This window comes from Chaetodon trifascialis, chromosome 2 (genome assembly GCF_039877785.1).
Source record: "Chaetodon trifascialis isolate fChaTrf1 chromosome 2, fChaTrf1.hap1, whole genome shotgun sequence".
Taxonomy (NCBI): domain Eukaryota; kingdom Metazoa; phylum Chordata; class Actinopteri; order Chaetodontiformes; family Chaetodontidae; genus Chaetodon; species Chaetodon trifascialis.
In genome coordinates, this window is record NC_092057.1 from 16,368,598 (window position 1) to 16,389,905 (window position 21,308).

Consider the following 21,308-nt stretch of genomic DNA (forward strand, 5'->3'; position numbering starts at 1 on the left):
ATAAGTCAATAAAATATTAATATAACTTAAAATACTGTTCCTGCAGACAGGATTTAACTATTTTACTTAATAAATGGTACAAGCTCCAGAATACTGTGAGTGAAAGCTTTCCTGCAGACTGAGAAGTGAATTTAACTCTGAACAGACTCAGAGGTCATGAAAAATGAATGCATATGAGGCTGTGATCCGTGCACTTGCAGCTTTACTGTGCAGTTAGCGGAAGTGCAGTGCTATTATTGGTCTGCAGAGGGCAATACAGGAGGAGATGGACAATCTGATTGGACTGACTTGGTGTATTTCTTCCATTTTGCCACAGACTGTCACTGTTGTCTTCGTATGGGAGCACAAATCCAGGTAAAATATCCATCCAAATGCAACTCCAGCTAAATAACAAAGAGCCAGTGGAAATGTTAGTTTTAAACTTTATTTATTTCATAAACAAAAATTCAACCAGAAAAGATAAACTATCTAACGAAACAGTCAAGCTCTAAAATACGAGAAAACACGAGACAGAGGAAAAGAACAGGACACACAAAGACTGTGAGTGGCAGGAGTCCTTGTCCACTTTTATCTTTTGCATTCAACCGCTTCTTCTTTTACAAATGTTTACATCCATGATTGCCATTTGTCGAACACCTGCAGCCCTGATGAGAAAGTAACAAAGCAGTGATATTAAATAACATTAAAAGGGTTATCTCACCCTTACGCAAACATGCAGTCACTTGTATCTCTGAGTATCAGTATCAGGTACGGCTGTGTGACATCAAGGAAACATGGATAATAAAGTTTTCCCCTCGAGTCTGCAACTGGCAGGTTGCCCATTTTCGAGGAGTAAACAGCAGTGTTGCATTTTGCCCTCTGCCCATGTTAGACATGATTAGACATGGTCTGTTTCAATACAGACCATTTCATCCAGAACCATTAAAAAGAGTCCAGATGGTTTCCTGTGATTTTAACAGGAGCGGATTGATTTTCAGACAGCAACATATTATCTCAAGTTCCTGGTTAGATAGCAGCTAACCCCTCTTTTTCTCATTGTGCTGTTGGTGTTAACATTAGAAAAAATCCCATTAAGTGCTGCATAACATACAGCAGAGTTTACCATTACCAGCATGTACCTTGATTTGGTAACACGAACATAAAACAGGTATTGATAGACACGTTTAGCCCTTAATGAGAAGAACTCTCTTATAGGATCAATCCAGGATCAGCGTGATACCATGTGGCAGATGTTCAGTGGTTGATCTGAGACCCGTCACAGCTGGCATTGTGAAACCGTGAATAGTCTGCAAACATTTGTTTTATTTCAATAAAATGCATGTGTGTAACCTGACAGCCGGAAAGACATTAGAGGCTTCCTGTGTTTTTAAAACCGTGTCTTCCATGCATTACTAAGATAGTTCAGACCTGGATTGAGGTGTTAATGTGAAACCTGTAATACACAGTAAGTTAACAGTACCACCCATTTCATATTTAACCACACGTTTTAGCTCCAGTAAATAAAAATAAAAACACAAACAATCAAGAAACCAGACCTGGTTCAAAGTGTAACAGTCCATTCAAATACCCACAGTTACTTTGGGTTATTGTAGTCTGACTTACATAGAGGAATCTGTGTCCACAGGATATTTTACAGTGGGTTCAGTTCAGTAAATACAACTTGAATTGGAAGCTATTCCAAGCAAGCACGAATGCTCTGCAGGGGCTGGTACTGTAAATGATGGATAATGTAACAATATAAAGTGTAATTAGTGTACATTTTCATTTACAGAAACATTTTTACACAAGTGATTACACCATCCAGCACCATCAATCCAAGTTATGTTGAGTATTTGAACGGCCTCTGACTCCTTCCCAGGGCTGCCACAAATAAATATATTCTGTATATAGCAACAAGTCTCACAGTAGCCAGGTTTATCAATCTGTCTGTCCATTACTGAAGAGTCTGTATAGCTTAGTATCTGAGGACAGTGAGCCACCAAAATACTGCTTAGATTGAATGCGGAAAAGGTTTTTTTTTTTTTTTTTTTGTTAGCTCTAGCAAATTCAAATGGGACATTACTATTTGTGTATAAATGGTAGAAAGTACCTTGTATGTTGACCCTGGAGCAAAATCAGAAACTTTAGGGAACAACAGTACTGACAGCAAAACTCATTTACAGCATAATAATAATAATAATAATTAATTCAACTCATCAATAGAAACAGAGAGTGCTAAAAGAGTCCCATTACCTTTCAATGGGCCCTCATTCAAAAGCAGACCTAAGGCTCCTTTATTAAGGAATCTAGACATTTGAGGAGATATCAAAGGATTCATGATGACAAGGTAAACTGTGCCTAGTTAGTTTGTTCAAACAGCGACCACAAATGATCAAGCCTGGAACCCAGGTCAGAAATTCAGCACATACTGTCCCCTTTTTGCATGCACTGAACGCTCAGAAGGACACTGCTGATTAATCCCATTGGATCCTTCGATATCTACTTAAAAAAAAAGGCCTAGAAAGAGTCGAAAGAGTTCAGATTGCCTCCGAATCCCAAACGACTGAACCTGACGTGGTGGGTGTGATTTTCTGAGTAGGCCACTGATGGTGTGAGGCTGTAGAGGATGTGGTTTTGAAAAAATGGTGGGTTGAAGAAGAGGAACAGAGGGTTGAGAGTAGACCTGGTTTCTACACATTCGTCCGACACTTGGGGAAGATTGGTCCTCCCTCAAGCCTTCTCTTTCTTACTGTAGATGGAGGGAAAGTGGAGGGACACAGGAAGAGGAGAAAGAAAAAAGAGAAGTGACAGGGGGGAAAAGGAAGGAAGGGAAAAAAGGTGAGACGGAAAAATTAGAAATACAGAAGAAAGAAGGTTGTTCATCATCACCGTCATCATCATCATCATCATCATCATCAGCAGCAGCAGCAGCAGCAGCAACTTTAGCTGAAGCAAAGTATGCCTTTGTGTGGAAGAAGAGCTGGATTATTGCACTGTCAGGCCCTGGGACAACAATGATGTGAGGGTCTCTACTGAGCCCTTTGTTGACACTAATTTAGTAGTGCATACAGTATTAAGAAATAAATAACAATTAGTTAAATGCAGACTCCAGGGCCACTGAGTCAACTGACCCCAGGGCAGTTAGCAATCCAGCTTTGGAGAAGAGCAGTGTTTCAAAGAGCAGAAGAGGATGATGCAGGAACAGTAGACACAGCAGATCAGGAGAGGAGAAAGATCAAATAAAGTAAAAAGGCCAAGAAGAAACATAAATAAAACGGCCAAGGAATAAAGTACTGATGTATTACTAGGAAGTGATGCAGAAAAGGTTTCTGCAGCTTCACAGCGCAGCCAAAAGATGGTACAGTAGAAGACCCAAAAACGACTATGGCAAGCAAAAAAGGACAGTCTCATCCTGTCCGATCAGGTTTCAGACAGAGCACATATATAGAGGATGCTGTTTCCAGTGAGCTAGAGCATCTTCTTCTTGCTGGGACATATGACAGAAGAGTTGGGGTATTTAATCTGTTGGTTGTACTTTTACTGCAGTTCAAAATTACGGGTTATTTTAACTTTGCAAAGATAAGAAGTCTACTTTTCATTATCATACTCCTGTTGAGCAAAAGGTGAGTGCCCTCTCATTTTTTAGATCAAGCCCTGTTTCCCTGAATTTTCTTCAATATTGTCCAGTTTGTTGCACTGCTGGGCAAAGGTTCATGTAGGACTGGGGGGCAACTACAGCTAAACTGGGGAGCTCTGTCAGAGAACTTTGCAAACCAGAGATGCCTAGAAGATGAGAAGAAGGAGTGATGGCAGCGACGAAGCAACACAAACTCTCAGAGGACAGATGGTGACAGTGCTTTCTGCTGGTCTGGAAAAGAACCAGGTGTTGTTGGCAGAAGAAAGGCAAGGCTGAGTACAGTGTTTGCAGTCCTGTTTGGTTTTTTGTACTTAGTCTTAGACTTGAACTTTTTCCCAAAGGCCATCTGCAGCTCAGGGACAGACAGAGTGAGGGTGAAGGAGCCGTCCGACTCTGACCTGACAACACGGGCTTAAAGACGACGGGGGGGGGGGGGGGGGGGTTAGGACAAGGTTATGACACAAATGCTTAACTTCAGGTGGTTTGTGACGCAACACAAGCAGACTATAAACCTGTCAGAAACAAAAGAGCCCATGAACTGTGTCCATGATTCTGAACTTAAGCCTAAATCCTGTACCTTTGGTGGAGGTGAAAACAGCCAAAATGACATTGATTTACACTTATTCTCACTTTTGAAACCTAAAACTGCTTCTCATATTATGTTCAGGTGCAAACACTCACATGTTCTAACCTTGTGAAGCTCATAAGATCTTTCTGGACTGTCTAAGAGAAGACTGGACTCAACACTCTTTGGTACACAGACGGTAAAAGCAGTGAAGTTACTGCCTCACGGTCGTATGCCTCAGTCAACTTGCAAATGTGGATGTTGCTGCAAAGAAGCTACAAATTGTAAAACATGGATGCACAGAAGATCGATACAATCAGCACAGTTTAAAGATGAACACCCAAGATTAGTGTCACCAGTTCAGTATCTGACCAATTGTGAAATATGGTCACAGTCTCCCTTTCTGTTCCTGAGTTATGGTCTTGATTATTGGTCAGAAAAGTGTTTTTACAGAACGTTATGATATCACAGTGAAGTTTGACCGTTGATCATTTCATCCTGTAAAACAGAAATTTTGTCATAATTAGCGTTTTGTTTTGGGTTTTTTTGGTCAAAATTTGTGTCAAATTTGAAAAAATCCTTCAAGGTGCTCTTGAGATATCTCGTTCACAAGAATGGCACAGACCACCTGAAAACATAACACCTCAGAGGCAGAAAAAAATGAGATCAGCCAAAAGAAGCCAGTAATAATATATATAAATTCAGTCAATGTGACCATAAATAACAAGGGTGGATCCATCTCTTCTACCAGTTTCATTTTGTTCTCTCTCTCATAAACAGACTCTTTTCATAGTGCTGATGTCATGACTTAAGAAGCCGTTGTTTTGATTGGCTGGGGCTTTCTGGCCGTACTACTGAGTTACCGGCCGATGATATCATTCTGATTTTTCTATTACAGTCTGATTAAAGTAGAACCCAAGGAGATATAGCAAAGATAAAGTGTCAGCACTGACACATGTAACAACCAACACTGCCAAACACAATACTACTCAAAGACCGTGCACGAGTTACATAACTAAATGAAGCTCTATGAGGTGAACTGGCCATAAAACACATTATGTACTAGAAATGTTACCAGTTTAAGTCCAGTTCATCAACATCTGTCATGCTCCTGATTCAGAGATGGTTAAAAAAATGTGTGTTTCTATGTGTCTGTTTCCACGACGTACTGCTGCACCTGTGCTTTCAAATGCACGAGTGAATCTGCGTGTGTGTGTCTGCGTGTGTGTAACCCACCCAGGTCGTTGTTGTTCATCATGGCGTTGGAGCCGCGGAGGCGTGGGCCCTGCTGGGTGAAATGATATCCAAACTTCAACAGCGTGGTGTTTTTCTCCAGCATGCTGGCTATCTCCATCTCCACCTTGTTGCCTAACGGCTGGCTCTGGAGTTTGGGGAGTGAGGGATGGTGGAGGAGACACAACGAGAGATGTAGAGATGAAGTAAATATGGGTAAAAGAAAAGGATTTGTGTTGTGACGTGGAAACATTAGGGGAAAGGTGAGATTAAAAAAAAGGAAGAGAAAGAATGACTCTCCACAAACAGATACAGTGGTGATATCCATGGCAACAGAGGATGAAGTGGCTTTTTCAGTTTCCATTTTATATCATTTCAATCAATCAGTCAATTAGTCAATTAAGTCAGATGGCAAATGAAGCCACAAGGGAGATTCGGTAAAGGAAAAAAGAGTCATTCAACAAGCTGAACTAATGAGTGAATGATGACTCACACATGTACAAGTATGCAGTGTGACACAATGCAATCAGGAGGCATTAGACTGAAGTGGCAAAGACGGCTTGTGTACGCTACATGACGTGCGCACACACACACACACACACACACACACACACACACACACACACACACACACACACACACTCTGAGCATTGCTCGTGTGGTGGAGTCTGCAGGTACTCGATGCAGCTGGTACCTGATTGTCTATCTTGAGCTCCTGTAGTGTGGCGTTGTTCTGCAGCGACTCTATGAGGGCCAGGATTCCAGTCCCGGTAATGAAGTTGGACTCAACATTCAGGCTCTTCAGTGTCGTGTTCACCTTCAACATCTCTGCCAGGGCCTGACGAAACACATCAACACGCACGCTGCATCTTTGAATCACTCATTGCTTTGTGGCCATTTGTTCTTTATAAGGCAAAAAAGAAAACTCCTCTTTTTCATGAAAGAGGATTTGCATTTAGATAAAGTCACTGAGGTTAAATCTTGAGAAAAGCCTGAAGACAGAAAAGTGTTAATAATAGAATGATACTATGAACAGTGCAACCCACAGAGAAATCAAACTAATGCAAACCATTAAATAAAAAACTATTTAAACTCAACAGCATTTCAGAGGAATGGAGCATTAAATGAAGTAAAGTCAATTCTGTGTTTCGGTGTTTAATGTTGCGACTTACAAATGCTACGGGGTCGTTGCTCCTGGTTCCTACAATACTAAACCTCTCCACCACAGTGTTCTTCATCAGAGCCTCAGCGTACGCTTTCAGAGTCTTTATGGGGATGTTCTGGGTGCAGAAAGACACAATGGCTAAGCATTACAGCTCAGCAGCCTTTCAGTTATTACTTCAAGATCTAGGAGGATCTGTTTGCACTTTACCTCAATATGTTCGTCCATGAATATCACACCCAAACTAATTTTATGGCAATAAATATAGGATACTCATGCACAATCCAAAATTTGTCAAAATACAGAAATGTCATGTCATTTTGTTCACGAAATGCCTGAAACATGTTTGATAAAATAAACTTTTATGCCCTAAAAAGAATTTCATATTTTGCATTTGCAAACAATTCCATTCAAATATAAGCTTGAAAAGTAGCTTAAAGTTAAAATGTGAATACAAAATTGGGTGCATCAATGTCTTTGACTTTGAGAGTTAAACTACAAATTAAATATCATCTCACACACACATCCACCCACCCAAACCCACACCCACACGCACTTACCCTGATGTTGTTGAGGTTGACCTCAACCAGGTCAGGGTCGTTCCTCTTTACCCTCAACAGGGTCTCTTCTACATCAGTGGAGTTGGGCTCTTCGTCAGGGACTGGTTTATACTGGGTGCACTGGATCACACCTGAATACAGCACGTTTGCAGAACACACTGATGTGCAGCAGGAGACTCATTTAAACATGTGTGTGGCCTTTTCCTAATGTGTCTTCAATAAGAGTTTAAGACTGAACGTACTTCACTGAACACTGTGAACAAATGTATCTGGACGGTTGACTGCTTGAGACTCTTTAGTCATCTGCCGACAGTCCTTGCCAAACACATTTTTGAATAAATCTCTTTAAAGGAATCTTATTGTCGGTAATCCATCACAGGGAAGACGGGGGCTTGCACAGAATGCAGGACAGACCAGTCACTTAATCTGCATAAGAACCTATTTTAACGCATGTATACTGTAACTTTTTACAACCGCAGTAGCAGATGTGACGTTGAGTGTGAAGAATTAAGCAACCCAAACAAGTTTCAAGTCACTTAATATCTACTGTGTGCAGCAGTGAAATGAAGATAAAACAGAGCAGGATACTTTGGAAAGCTGTGTCAACTTAGCAGTGACAAAACATGTAAAAAGGCATATTGTTTTAATTCAAGTGTCTGTAAAAAAAGTTGTTGGAGATTGAACAAATTATAAAATCAGCCAACATTTTGGTCAATATAAGCACTATAATGTCTGTAACTTTAATAGCTAAACAGTATATTATGAATTCCCTGTCAGATGCAGAATCAGATTAAGAAAAGGTTAAAATCTCAGTTTCTCATTGAAATATAGATCCTCCTTGTCTTCATGTGAAACAGTGCTAAACAATAACAGGAAAAGACTCGTTCATGCATCGCCATCTGAATCAGTAGTGAGAACGAAGCAAGCGAGGATGTCAGCAGGCCAATCAGGAGTTTACAACTGGCTCTCTTTATGAGAGGCAGTAATATTTGGAAGTCTGATGTTTGGCCTCTGTCTCTGTTTAGAGCTGGAGGAGAATCTATAGGATGAGCCACCATGCAGGATAAACAATGGCTCAATGTGTGTGAGTGTGTGTGTGTGTGTGTGTGTGTGTGTGTGTGTGTGTGTGTGTGTGTGTGTGTGTGTGTGTGAGTGTGTGTGAGTGTGTGTGAGAGATGAACAGATGATGAATCATCCATGTTACTCCTGGGGGAACTATCAAACTATGTATAAGTGTACTATCTCCATCTACTTATTGACTTAATGTTCAGTTTCAATCTGTGAAACTATATTTGTGCATGTGCAGCAAACAAAGACTGAGCCGATCATCTTTGGTAAAAATAAAGCAGCATTCTGCCAACATGAGATCATTTCACTTGATTCCAGTTGAAGTCAACTTGCTACAACATTTTCCTTGAATGAGGTGATTTTCTTCAAACTCGCTGAGTGATCTGCTTTATTTTAGGATCCTTTTCCTTGTTTCTTGAAAAGCCCTGCACCAAACATATCTGTGATTGCACCGAGTGAAGACAGGCCATGCAAATAAAAGATTCAGTTACATAAGTTTTTAGTACATGTGTGCAAGCGTGTGTGTGCGTACTGTTGAGGCCTTGCTTGTTGACTATGGTGCTGCTGGCCAGGGCTTCATAGTACTGCTGGTTACTCATCAGGGTGTGCATACCCAGGATGGCTGGAAGACAGCAAGAAGACCGAATGAGGATGGAAAAAGGCTCAGAGGAAGAAACAGAGAGAGTGAGAGGAATGCTGAAAAAGAGATTTCATCATCGTCCAGTAACAGCCACACAGTGGACCACCATGCTAATGCAGACAGCATATCAGAACTCAAAGCATCAAAGCAAACCAAACCTGACAGTGTTGTTTCAATGATCAAGCAGCTGTGTGCTGGAAAGTTTCAGGTACAGTAGTTTAAGTAGAAACATGTACAGGCTTTGGTTTCTGCAGCCACAGCTGAAGTCTCGCCCCTGTCGGCTGACTGCGGATCAGCACAATACTCCACCTGCTGCGTCATAACTGTAAAGGAATCCCACTTGTGTCCGTGCAGCAGTGAATGTGAAATATGTTTTGCAGCTGCTCTGAGGACGCTGTATAAAGAGACCATTTGAAGCACCTCGGCTGTTTGTCAGAGCAATCAAGAGCATGAGAACAGAAGACATAAACTGTTAGAGAACACAAGCTGCTCTTAGTAGAAGTGGGGCACGTTACCTTTGACAGGAAATTCTTGCATTTCTGCCCTGAGCAGCACTATTGTTTAATGATAGATTTCTGTCGTGCTAAAGCTGAGAGAGACTCTGGTAGTGGTTAAAACTAAATGTGTTTACATACTGTTCTGTAATATATGACACTTACAAAGATATTAAATGTATTTAGAGTTTGAGCTTTCAACTTACCACAAATGAGCTAAAAAAAATTATGCTAACGCTAAAAGCTTTGAAAGCATACAGTAATTTTCAAGATTATATTAATAAATAGAGACATTTCTTTGCTAAAATATGTTTTACATCTGCAAATTTCAAAGGTTACTGAGACCTCTGCAGTGTGTAAAACATGGACGATCCATCTTCAAAATGAATGTTTTCAGTCATCGAATATGTTAAAAGTTTGTACATGCAGGAATAGATTTGCAGCAGTGGTGACATTTGCCATATATTACACAGAATCCATGAGAAATCCAGTGTAATGCATGTACAGTCGAGACATTGGAGCGTCTGAGTGGTTCTGCTAAAAGCCAACAACGTGTACATGGGTCGTTCCATGCAAACACTGCGTGCAGTCTACAGATACCCTGGGTGGTGTTGAGCTAGCGAACAGAGATATCCAGCAGGGATGGAGGAGGTGGAGAGATTGATGGGAGGATGAAGGGGAAGGGTGGAGGGAAGGTGGAAGGAGCACTAGAGGAAATGGACAAGATTTAGATGAAGGAAAAGTCAATGAATGAGGGGAAGTTGAGGCCATGAAGGTGTTCACGCTGATTAGTGAGAAAAGATGTAGAATAATCAGACACCTGCACATTCATCATCAGATCCAGTCTGTGAATATCACTCATTCAGATGCTTTTACGTAAGTATCTGTGTGTGTGCCCCTCTGGTTTTCATTTGTTTTTAAAAAAGAAAATCAAAAATCCAAAAGGTCGAACACATGAAAATCAGATTTAATCCCCTCATTTTTCTCTTAACTTTGTGCAACTGAAAGTATGTCCTAAGCTGCCTTCACCACGAGGACTCTATGTATGAATCCTCTGACAGTCAGACCAATCTTTTTCAATAAAATCCAGGTAAAAAACAATTACAACTGATCTACTTCTTTTTAAAAAACAGTAAATTTGGTGTAAACTTTTATAAAACTGAACAGGCCTTACTCATACAGAGCATGTGACTGTGTGGACATGTGAGGTGGGGGTGATTCTGTTACCTGCGATATCACACAGCTCAGCATCAGAAGCGCTGGCCAGAGCTTCTTCGAGCTCCGGCTCCAGAGTCACACTCTCTATGATGGGGTCCACTCTCTTCTTAGGCACCCAGGCCTTCCCTGCAACATGGGTGGAGAGATTCAGCGCAAAGACATACAGTACACGACAAGCACGACCATTATGACAAGTGTTTTCACTTGTGCTGATTAATCACATCTTTGCTCAGGATGAAGCTGGGTGGAGCTGTGCTGGTAAGTTTGCCCCAACAAGTGAAACATATTAATCAAGCCTACACAGTCTAATCAGTCAAATAAGTGCAAACACCAGTGTGAGTGATAATTCTGATTTGACTTGAACGCAGCATCAGTGTAGCACAGACAGTAGGCAGAAGAAAAACATTTTCTCAGTGAGTCAGTCATTACAGAAACAATGAACCCATTAACGTGTATGAACTTACAACTCACATAGAGCACATACAGTATAAAATGTAAATGTAGAAGTATTTCTGATCAGGTCCTGTTGTCCAAACCAGCTCTGTTATCTAACACGGCTGAGCTTTCTGAGGCGAGTATCCCTTCATCAGTTCACACCCGACTACTGTCGTCACCATGTCCAACTGTATGTAAAGACCCAGAGATCTATGTCCTCACTGATAGGTCTGCTGTGTCTCTGTCTGCGTGTGGTGAGCTCCTCCAGTTTCAGCCAGACGTTTTTGGACCCCCACATAAGCACCAGCTGCTGGCAGCAGAGTGGTGAGAATTTCCCAGAGCGTTGAGCAGCTTCTTGAAAGGCACCTGTGTCCTCTCCCCGTCCCAGTCGCACTACTGCATCTTTTCACATTGTTTAGCACACTGTTAAAAAATGTGACGGCTAAAAATCAACCTGTTTCATGTACGCCTGTGGAGCGAACCGTCGTGAGCTTTGTCCCAGAGTGAGTGGAGGGTGAGCAAAAGGGGAGTGACAACAGACGGCTTTGAACAGAGCTAGATGTTAAACATCTTGCTCCAAGGTGCCTTGAATGTAGATGTTTCGCCATCTGCAGTTTCACAGCTAGTCTGTCAAACAACATAATAATGTGTGTCTTATCAGACCACAAGTGCACTAAAGCAGCCACACCAGCAAAGAAGAACTCTGGTGACAAGGTGACAGCAGGGAGACCTTCTAGAGTTTCACACAGAGACGTCTGGTATCTCTCACCATCCGTCACACACTGCTGTGACCACACTAGACTGGTGGTGGCTTGCTGACAGGCCTCACGAGGCCTGGTGAGGGGTGGTACCCTTTAGGGGAAAAAATCCTCCTACTCAGGCTTCTGGCTTTATGGTTTCCTAAAGTTAAATAGATTAAAATAAAACAATTGCTATTTTTTCTCTGCCAAAGAAGGCAAATGTGCTGCTGCTCAGGCAGCTTTAGCCCAGCCCAGAAGACTCCACCCTCTCCTGAGCTCACATGCTTGGATGAAAACAGTATTTCCAGACACACAAAGCCACCTTCTTGTCTTTACCACGAGAAAACCAGTTCTTACCTCTCTTCTCCCCCGTGAATGGCACCAGGTCTTCTTTGTCAGGATGCTCTTTGGCCTGTTTCTCCAGGTGGGCCAGCAGGTTGTCTCTCTGAAACGTCCCAGTGGGAGCTTTCTTTGTCTGGTCCTTCTGCCGCATCCCTGCTGGCAGCAATGCATTCTAGACAAAGAAGAGAAATGGCATAATGTAAAGAGCTGGCACTGGGTAAAGAAGTGCAGAACAATGAATTACACCAGTGATAGCATTGAGTGCACTGTTTTTGAGCAGTGCGGCTGTAAGCAGTGAGGAACAAATCCTGCACAATCTTTGATTTTACACTGTTCGAGGAGACCCTTCTTGGTCAGAGTAAATCTGCAACCTTGGTCTTTCAGTCAGAGGAATTTACAGTTAAAGAGGTAAGCATTAAAAATGGTATGATGTGACATGTCCTCTGCAGTCTGTTGCAGATGGAAATAAGAATAAATGAGATTATAACTCAACAAAGAAAATAAAGAAAGATCCAGAAATGCACAAACCTGTTTTAAAACTGTTTAAACCTGTTCACATCACCTTTTCATACTTTCCAGGAACTCAATAATATTACTACCAAATTAAACCCAACACTAATATTTCTATTCCACGTATTACAGTATCAAAGCAAAATGACAGATATGGAGATGGTGCTACTGTATCTTTGGTCACATCAGTCCTTATCTCTCCTCCAGCCCAACACAGGACCAAGACATTTCAAAGAGCTCTGCTGCTCACCTCGTTATTTTCAACTTAAAGCAACATTCAAAACCAAGCTCTTACAAGTGCTACTTATAGCTTCATATCTTATCTGGCCTCTCAGCACTTGGAGGCCTCTCTCGCCTCATAACTCTCTCACTCTCTTTGCCTCTCCCCCTTATTCCTCTGCCTTCAGTCTCTCCAAGAGTAATACTGTCAAAGCAGCAAACAATCTGATAATACACCGTCAGACCACATTGGCACGGCTGTTTGATTTGTCTTTCCAGTAGTGGTCCATAAACGTTCATGTGACTTGCAGTCATATTTATAGTATAGCCAGAGTACATCACAGCGTCACTGCCAGGCTTTTTATGTCAGCTGTAGATAACAGGCACACTTCCAGCCCCAGCATGTTATTTTTACCAGCATGAGACTCTGTCTTTGTCTCCTGTCCCTTCTAACTTGACTTCCCTCTGTCATCCCACCTCCTCCCTCATTGGCTCTCAGCAGTCACCTCTGAGCATGTGACTGTAACATGTACAGTACATGCCTCCATGAACAGAAGGCTGAGGCTTAAAAAATGACATTTTTTTTTTAACCAATAACCAATAATGGAATTGTTTTGACTGCAAAAACAAGCTGTTAAGATAACTTTGACATATTTTATCACCTTAAAAAGTAGGTATGGCAAACTTAGCAAACAGTGGCTTATATACACATCCAGCAGATACAGATACACATTAACATTTATTTGGAGTTGTGTCTTCTGGCCACCTGATGAACGTCCTTTTACCTTCGGTTTGGTCTCCACCAACTAAAATATCAGGCTCTTTAGCTGCTAAATGCTCCACTATGTCCACTAGCTAGTCACTACCCTCGTCTGCTGGGCAGGTTGTGTACAGTGGGTTCATCTGAGCTTTGTGGCTGAAAACAGCTGGAAAAACTAAACCAAAAACAGCAAAGGAGCCGCCCCCAAAAAATGCTAAAATTCTCAGTAAAAACATTTATTATTGCAGCTTTCAGTCATCTATATTTCCGCTTTCCATGACTTGAGAGATGTTAGAGTAATCTTGGTCCATGAGATTTGTATTAACTTACTCAGATTTAAAAAGGATGTTGGCGCTAATCCAAAAAGGTCACAAACATCAGCCACAAGGACGAGGTCACGGTGTCGGAGAAAAAGCAAACAGTATGAACCAGTCCAAGTTGTGGTTTGTCACTGGATGACTGTGAGGCGGTACTGCATGTACTAATATTACAGAATGTTCTTTTCATGACTGACAGTAAATTTATCTTCCTGCAATCGCGGCACAGCTGGCAGACGTTGTTTTTTTTTTGTCCAACACGATGAGGCTTTTTCAGCGGTTTACTGGAACTGACGTAGGGACCCTGGCTGAGACGGTTCCAGTGTGTTTGGAAACAAATGGGCACTTAAGTGTTGTGCAACAGGTTACCCTCATAAACAGGCGCAAACAAGGTAAGCACGCACGCACTACCTCTCACTGCCTTTACCGATTACGTCATGGAGTCCCTCCAGTCACTCACTGCTGGCATCATCCCTCCCTGACACACACACACACACACACACACACACACACACACACACACACACACACACACACACACACACACACACACACACACACACACACACACACACACACACACACACACACACACACACACACAGAGTCCTGCACATTATACCCTTCCAGTCATCCGCTTGGCATTAAGGGGGAGTCCAGCCTCTTTATGAGCAGTCAGGCATTCATCAGAAAGCTATTACAGCTGCTGCTGTCATCACCTCCACCCATGATGCATCACTGAGGGTATGAAGGTGGTGGCGGATGCATTAAATACAGCTATACACACATTGTAAAAAGCAACAGAAACTAAACACAAGTACATGCACTTGACCTACTATAGCACAATGACTAACATGATACGCTGCCATGCCTCCCATTGACGGCAGCAAAACTAGCATCATTACAAAATCACAAAATGTATCTCCGTTGGTTCAGTTTCACGTCAGCCTGAGTGACCAGCACTGTTTCATTGTACTTGCTCACTCATGTATTTGCCTGATAGGCATTTTCATTGTGGATTAATCTGGATTGATTGATTTTTTTTTTTTCATAAATTGTCTATAAAATATCAAAGAAAAAAAAAAAAATACACAAAAATACCATTCTGCAAATTCAACAGTTTGTTTGGTCGAACCAACCGTCCAACAACCAAATGTAATCAGTTTATAATGCTGTAAAACAGAGAGAGCCTCAAATCTGAGAGGCTGACACCAACAATGTTTGGCATTTTTGCCTGATTAATGAATTAAATAACGAACAGTCAAATGTTGGTTAATCCATTTTCTGTCATATGTTGCATCCAATTAAACCTTTATCTAATTAAGCTGGTAAAATTCTGTCCACATAATGTATACTGTAAAAACATTGATTCGAAAGTTTGCCTGTGACTACGTTCAAGGGTATTCAAGGGCCCTTGAACATAGTCACATAATAAATAACTCACTTTGACTGGCTCAAACCAAAAATTAGTGAACAGCGATTCAGATAAACACACACGGACATGTATGTAATGTACAGAAGACTGCAGCATATTCCATTAGAGGGCTCTGTTAAGCCTGTATGGCCACATAACTCTCCACTGACACCAACACAGCGACAGAAACTCCTCCATATGGAATCCAAATTATAAACTTACATCAGGATCCAGCTCCTCTAATTCATCCTCTAATCGCTGCAGCTCTTCCTCGGACAGTTTCTTCAGCAGCTCGTCCTCGTCTATGTCCCTGTACTTCTCCATCTCCTTCCTCAACACCGACATGATGGACAGCGCGCCTGGAAACATGTATAATGTCACTTCAACGGGACATGCATACGAAAAGAGCAAATGCATAAGATGAAAACAGATGTGTTCACAGGGTTACATTCAGCATCTGCAGTATTGACTGCGATGGAACGATTCAGGTGATATAACTAGCACAACTACCTGTTGTGTCTCGTCTCATTTTCTTTTTGCAAGGTTTAGACTGATGGAGGTGAGGTATTGTCTGAGACCTGAGATTCAGTACTGTCAAGGTAAATTTATTCTGAACAAACACACAAAGGGATCTGAGAGGTATTGAAATGGTTCCCTCACCTCAATAACCCCTCCAAGAGAGAAAGACAAAATGTAAGGGATCAGGAGCCTGCAAGAAAAATATCTGTGCATGGAAACAGCAGAGAAAGCATTCAGAAAATTACTGCTGAGATGACTTTGAAGGACTTTGACAGTCAATTGCCAAAAGATAAAAAGCACATGCACAAACCACATGCAGCATCAGTGTCACTTGATGTTGCTCTTTGCTGTAAGAACTTGACTGTGCTCACCTCAGCTCAGGGGTAAAATAACAGCAAAGGCAGCCAAGTGCCTGTAGTGCTCCTGGGAGAGAAAGAAACCTGGAGGAGGCAGAAGCACAGAGAGATTAACAGCACTCAGAATGAGAAAGCAACAGATACACTAAGTCATCTGCGGACAAAGACGTGAAGCATCATATTCCACTGTTTGTTTTCCCACCTCCACTTCACCCCAGAGTGACTGACAGGGTACAGGCTGGAGGCTGGGACAGAAGCTCCTGTTTTGAGCTGTCTTTGTCTTTTTTTTTACACCATGTCGTAAGAACTGTTTTGCAGTTTTCAGCAGCTCCTCATCAAACTACAACATCTGAGAACGTAACCTCTACAGGCCAGCTGATGCTGTTTTCACAGTGGATGCTCTGAGGCTTCATTTTTCCATTTCAAATTCCTCGATTATTCTAATTGACTGTGGAAGCATTTGGCTAGCGAGCAGAAGATTCATTCCCAGCTCCAAGTTTCCCGATAAGGCAACTTGTATCATTAAACGACACCAGATATGTTTGCTGGATTTCTTCAGGGTAGCTAGTCTTAAAGAAATAGCTTGACATACTGGAGATACCAGTATGTCAGATGGGATGAGGGTATTGATACCACTGTCGTGTCTGGATGAATAACATGAAGCTACAGCCAACAGTCAGTTAGCGTAGCGCAGCACAAATCCTGGAAACAGCTGGCCTGGCTCAGTCCAAAGTTAACAGAATCCATCTACCTGGACTGTTTCTTGGCTGGGAGCAGTCCAGAACTGAAGCACCAGCAAAACTATCAATTGTTATTTTTATGCTTTAGATTTAGTAACTTTTAGACAGAACCAGGTGAGCTGTTTCCAGTCTCTGTGCTGAGCTAAGCTAACTGGCTTTTACCTGTAGCTTTCACATAGCGATATGAGAGAGGCATTGACCTCAAGGTCAAGCTAGAACTCTTTGTTTGGGATCGGTCCATAAATCACTACATGGCATGATTTATGGTACCATCTGGCAATATCAAGGTTCTATGAGAGTTTGGGTCATTTGTTTGTGGTAAGCATTCAAATCTGATCATTTAATTAAGATGAAAGAAAAAAATATTTTGCGAATTGAATTTGCGTTTTGAAACCTTGAGAAAAAACTTAAGAAAAAAAGTCACAAATTGACAAGACTTGCTGTAATAAAAAGAGTTGCGTCGGACCCGTGTGCCACGGATCACTGTCAGAAGTGCCGTTCTGCTTTTTATCCTCAAAACACTCTGCAGAAAAATCTAAAAGCCAGCCCCGGATAAACCAAATATCTTGTCCGGAAAAGTGTTTTTGCTCATGCTTTCCTCCGCTGACAGTGTGGACAGGCTGGAGCTGTGTTGTCCTCTCTCTAGCTCTACATTTCACAACAGAGTCTTGGCTATGGGGCCAGATGAGTGGTGATGGATGAGCTGCAGGGGAACATTTGTGGATCACGGCACCAAACGCTCGGTTGGTGCCCTGGTTCCTCAAAACTATGGATCAGGGGTATGAATTGTGAAAAATGTCCACTGACAACACAAATAATAATTTTACTAAGCCTCCATCAAAGGATGGGAATCTTTTCAAATTAGGCAGAAAGTTTTGAGCTTAAAAGAGTCCACCAGTGCAGAAAATTCTGCATGCATGGAGTACAAATGTGAGTACAAATGTTTCTTTTTCATCTTAAGTATGTCAGCAAGTGTGTTTTGGCTAACCTCCTAACAGGTGGAGTCAAGCGTGCCGTTCTTTTGTTCTGCTTTCTCTAAGCTCCATGTCAAGACAAGTTTCCAAAACCAAAGATGAAGATCTGGGCTGGACTCCAAATAACGCTGCAAGTCTGCTGGAAGAGGCTGACCTGCTCTCATGATATCAAACAGACCCGCGCCTGTTTTTAGACCGTTTCTACAAGTGTCTGCTTCACTGGAGAACATCCACTGGCCTGAGAGGACAGACAATTTAAAGATGACCCGAGTCGGAATGTACCCTGTAAAGTCATAAACACTTGTCTTGACCCTTGCCCTCTAAACCAGGCCTGTCCAGTCCTCAGGCCTCTAAGAATAGCAGCACTGATACAGGATCATTAGTCAACTCAGATGAGTGTGAAACCTTCAAACTGATGTTACATGGCAACTGGTCTCAGCACAGCACTTCTCAGAGTAAAACTAAAAAGAAGGGTTCACAATTTAAATATCTGTTTTATATCCAAATTATACAATTGAGCCTCTCCAGTGGAGCAAAGCGCTTTAGCACCAATTGCTTTGTGAATCTCTCCATTTGATTTCAAGCATAAACCCGGTGAAGCTATGAGTTTTTCAACCATTAAATGCACATAAATCTCTGTAAAACTCCCACATGCTCTCAGAGTGGCCAAAAACTCTTCCAGCCAATAAATCAGCACATAAAGGGAGAGCACAGCAGCGGACTTTTACACGCTTCAGCACACGACTTCCTGTTTAATGTCTTCAAACAGCTTACACTGTCATGGAAAAATATGGCATGCGCAGTGAGTGGCGTGTGAATGTTTCACTTTGGTAAATCTGAGATGAATTGTTGTCGTCTCTAAGCTTACGTTATGTCAAACTCAGTTAACACAGGAGCTTTAACTACGTGGCCCGGCAATATCCTCCACACACTGGACATACTTTAACAAGTGAGTATCCTGATCCAAAGAGTCAAATCAGGATCTTTTATCTCCTGGGAACAAAAAAGCAAATACACTTATTCCTAAAGGGATCAGTGCATTTCCATCATGCTTTATGCTGTTTATTCTTCTGTGGTACAGGGAATGAAGCTTCATTGTCTGTCTAAAACATCTTGTAAGATCACAATTGATAGAATAACAGAGGTCTCAAATGGCTCATGGTCTGCTTTCCTCTGTCCCATGTAATGCACGTGGCACAGATAAGCTGTGTTTTCTGCAGTGACAATAAAAAGACAGATACAATACACAGACTGTTACCAAAATACATTCACACATAACATCAAGTATCTTTTCAATAGAAAATTGTAACCATTAGTTCTACAGTGGGCTTGAGATAACAGCAGACAAAGTGACAGTCATGATTGTTGTTACACTTTCTCTTATTCTACCAGCTTTTAGCGCAGAGGAAGCTGAACCCCTCAGTGATGGCTGCTGTGGCCTTACTTCGGGGACCAGCATGGCGTCACATGCTGCCGTGGACCTGGGGTCAGGCCGTTTGTGCATTCTACATAGGCCAAAAGGTCCCTTCACTGATCAGTGTCATGTTAAGGGAGCTGCAGATATGATTTATCCAACAGATGAAGAACATGCATTTTAGTTTGGTTTTAGTTTAAGATGGTGAAACAATGAGGTCACGTCAAAGAGTGAGAAACTAGCTCCTGAAGAAAGATGAGTAGAGACGCTCTATCACAGGGAACAACAGAGCTATGTGAAACCAAACTCAGAGGAAAACCATAACTCACAGAGAAGAAACAAAGTTTACAAGGCTCCATTTACTGTACAGTGAGTGATGGAAGTAGGTCACAGAGGAACTGACAGCCAACATGTCAGCAGACAACTGTTGCATCTCACTGCACTTGTTGACTGAAATCCTGATTATGTAACACGGTTTTACATTTCAACTTAAATTAACTGTAAGTCAAAGTGCTTTTAACCCCATGCATGAACTCTGTGCACTAGAATAGTCAGATTATAACGTATTCATTAATTAGATCACTGCTGTCAGTCACAATATATATACATATTTAATTAATTAATTAATTTATTATTATTATTATTATTATTTTATTATTATTATTATTATTATTTTTACAAATTTCGAGTATCAGAGACCCTCAAGTATCTACAGTACATGATAAAGACTGTATTAGAATCCATGTCTGTGCAGGACTTTGGTGTGAGGACTTCCAGCATGCATTTACTTAAAGAGGGAAGCCAACAGCCAATAAAACTTTGTCCAACTGGAGAGAAAACATTACAGTGAAATAAATATATGTTCCTTAGTTTTCCTGAAGATGCCCCCTTTTCTTTCAGTGACCTCATGGAAACTTACTTTCTGTCATTTTAAGAGTCTTGTTCTCTACATTGTTTCATCCCTGACGTGTGATATTCACTAATTTGACTGTTTTACAGCTTCAGTGTGATTTTTGCATTTATTTCCGTACCTCCTCCAGCGCTATTTATAGCCGGACGGTCCCGCTGGGTGACAGCAACGAATACTTTGACCAGATATGGTTTCCTTCAGAGCCGCCTGCAGTCGCACTGCGCGCTCCGCTCAGCTGCAGGCGCACCACCCGGAATCCGAAACGAACCCAAAAAAAAGCCTCCGCTAGACAAAACCGTCCATGACCCGCGGATAATCCTGAATTCAGCAGATTTCACCGTCCTCTCACAGTGTCCTCCCCCGTTCCTGCTCGTCTCGCGGCGGGTTTGTGGAGGCTGAATCTCATCTCCCGCAAAGGGCAAAGTAAACTTATGAGGAGAGATCCTCCTCCTCCTCCTCCCCCCCAGCACGGCTGCCCTGTCACTCCGGTGATGTCATATAGTGCAACTGTGTCCGATAATGGACGCACGGTGATGGCCGTCTGAATGACTCTCCATCATCTAATGTAATAAACGTTAAACTCGATGCATGTTTGGAAGTGGAACTTTTGACCCACACAGTCCGTTTCTGGACACGCCTGCAAACATTTCACCCGGCTTTGACTGCGGGTCACTGACACAAAGTTGAAATATTACGGTGTATAAAGTCAGTGTTACTGAGAACTTTTATATGCAACCTGAAATATAAGTTTGCATAATAAGTAGTCACACAGTGACACAGAATTAGTCCAATATTACACGTTCACTCTACTGCGCATGCGTAGCATTATCCAACGGCGTTCAAACTACTGGAAGATCTCGGACTCCTGCTGAGAGGGGGTCTGCAGTGCGACCTGATGCCTGTTCAGCTTTATTTTTCCATTCTTTACAATTGTCACATCACCACAACTGTAGCAAGCCCTTTTCCTCCCACTAAGTTGTAGCTAAGCAAACAGAAATACTTGATGTGTGCTTAAGGTATCTTGATCATCCCCGAGTTCAGGCATCTGTATCCTCCATGTCTGCCTTGTCATTAGTTTTGATGCCTACATCCTTTTCCATCT

The 21,308-nt window shown here is 41.9% G+C and overlaps 2 protein-coding genes across 3 annotated transcripts in view; one reads left to right on the forward strand and one right to left on the reverse strand.

Moving 5' to 3' along the window:
- shoc2 (SHOC2 leucine rich repeat scaffold protein) overlaps nt 1-2,407 on the forward strand; it is a 370,366-nt gene extending 367,959 nt beyond the window's left edge. Inside the window, exon 10 of the transcript XR_011603349.1 lies at nt 2,327-2,407. The gene's annotated coding sequence lies outside the window, so the exon portion shown is untranslated. The remainder of the gene's footprint in view (nt 1-2,326) is intronic.
- tmod1 (tropomodulin 1) lies at nt 2,018-20,615 on the reverse strand. 2 transcript variants are annotated; one of them, XM_070987622.1, is made up of 13 exons: nt 20,328-20,615; nt 16,184-16,252; nt 15,954-16,002; nt 15,516-15,652; nt 12,089-12,245; nt 10,566-10,682; nt 8,737-8,826; nt 7,137-7,267; nt 6,587-6,694; nt 6,109-6,252; nt 5,418-5,562; nt 3,928-4,027; nt 2,018-2,728 (listed from the first exon to the last, which is right to left on the reverse strand). In XM_070987622.1, the coding sequence occupies exons 4-13, from the start codon at nt 15,636-15,638 to the stop codon at nt 2,710-2,712; spliced, it is 1,134 nt and encodes a 377-aa protein (XP_070843723.1). In that variant the 5' UTR covers nt 15,639-15,652; nt 15,954-16,002; nt 16,184-16,252; nt 20,328-20,615; the 3' UTR covers nt 2,018-2,709. The 2 variants fall into 2 exon arrangements, with proteins under 2 accessions (XP_070843723.1, XP_070843731.1); XM_070987630.1 differs by lacking the exon at nt 3,928-4,027.
- Between the last annotated feature and the right edge of the window lie 693 nt (nt 20,616-21,308).

Excerpts from the sequence above, each read along its gene's own strand:
- tmod1 (XM_070987622.1), bottom strand. The coding sequence starts at position 15,638 with ATGTCGGTGTTGAGGAAGGAGATGGAGAAGTACAGGGACATAGACGAG. Across the intron at positions 10,683-12,088 it reads ATTCACGGGGGAGAAGAGAG|GGAAGGCCTGGGTGCCTAAG; the intron begins GTAAGAACTGGT and ends CCCATGTTGCAG. Across the intron at positions 6,695-7,136 it reads TCAACCTCAACAACATCAGG|AACATCCCCATAAAGACTCT; the intron begins GTAAGTGCGTGT and ends TTCTGCACCCAG.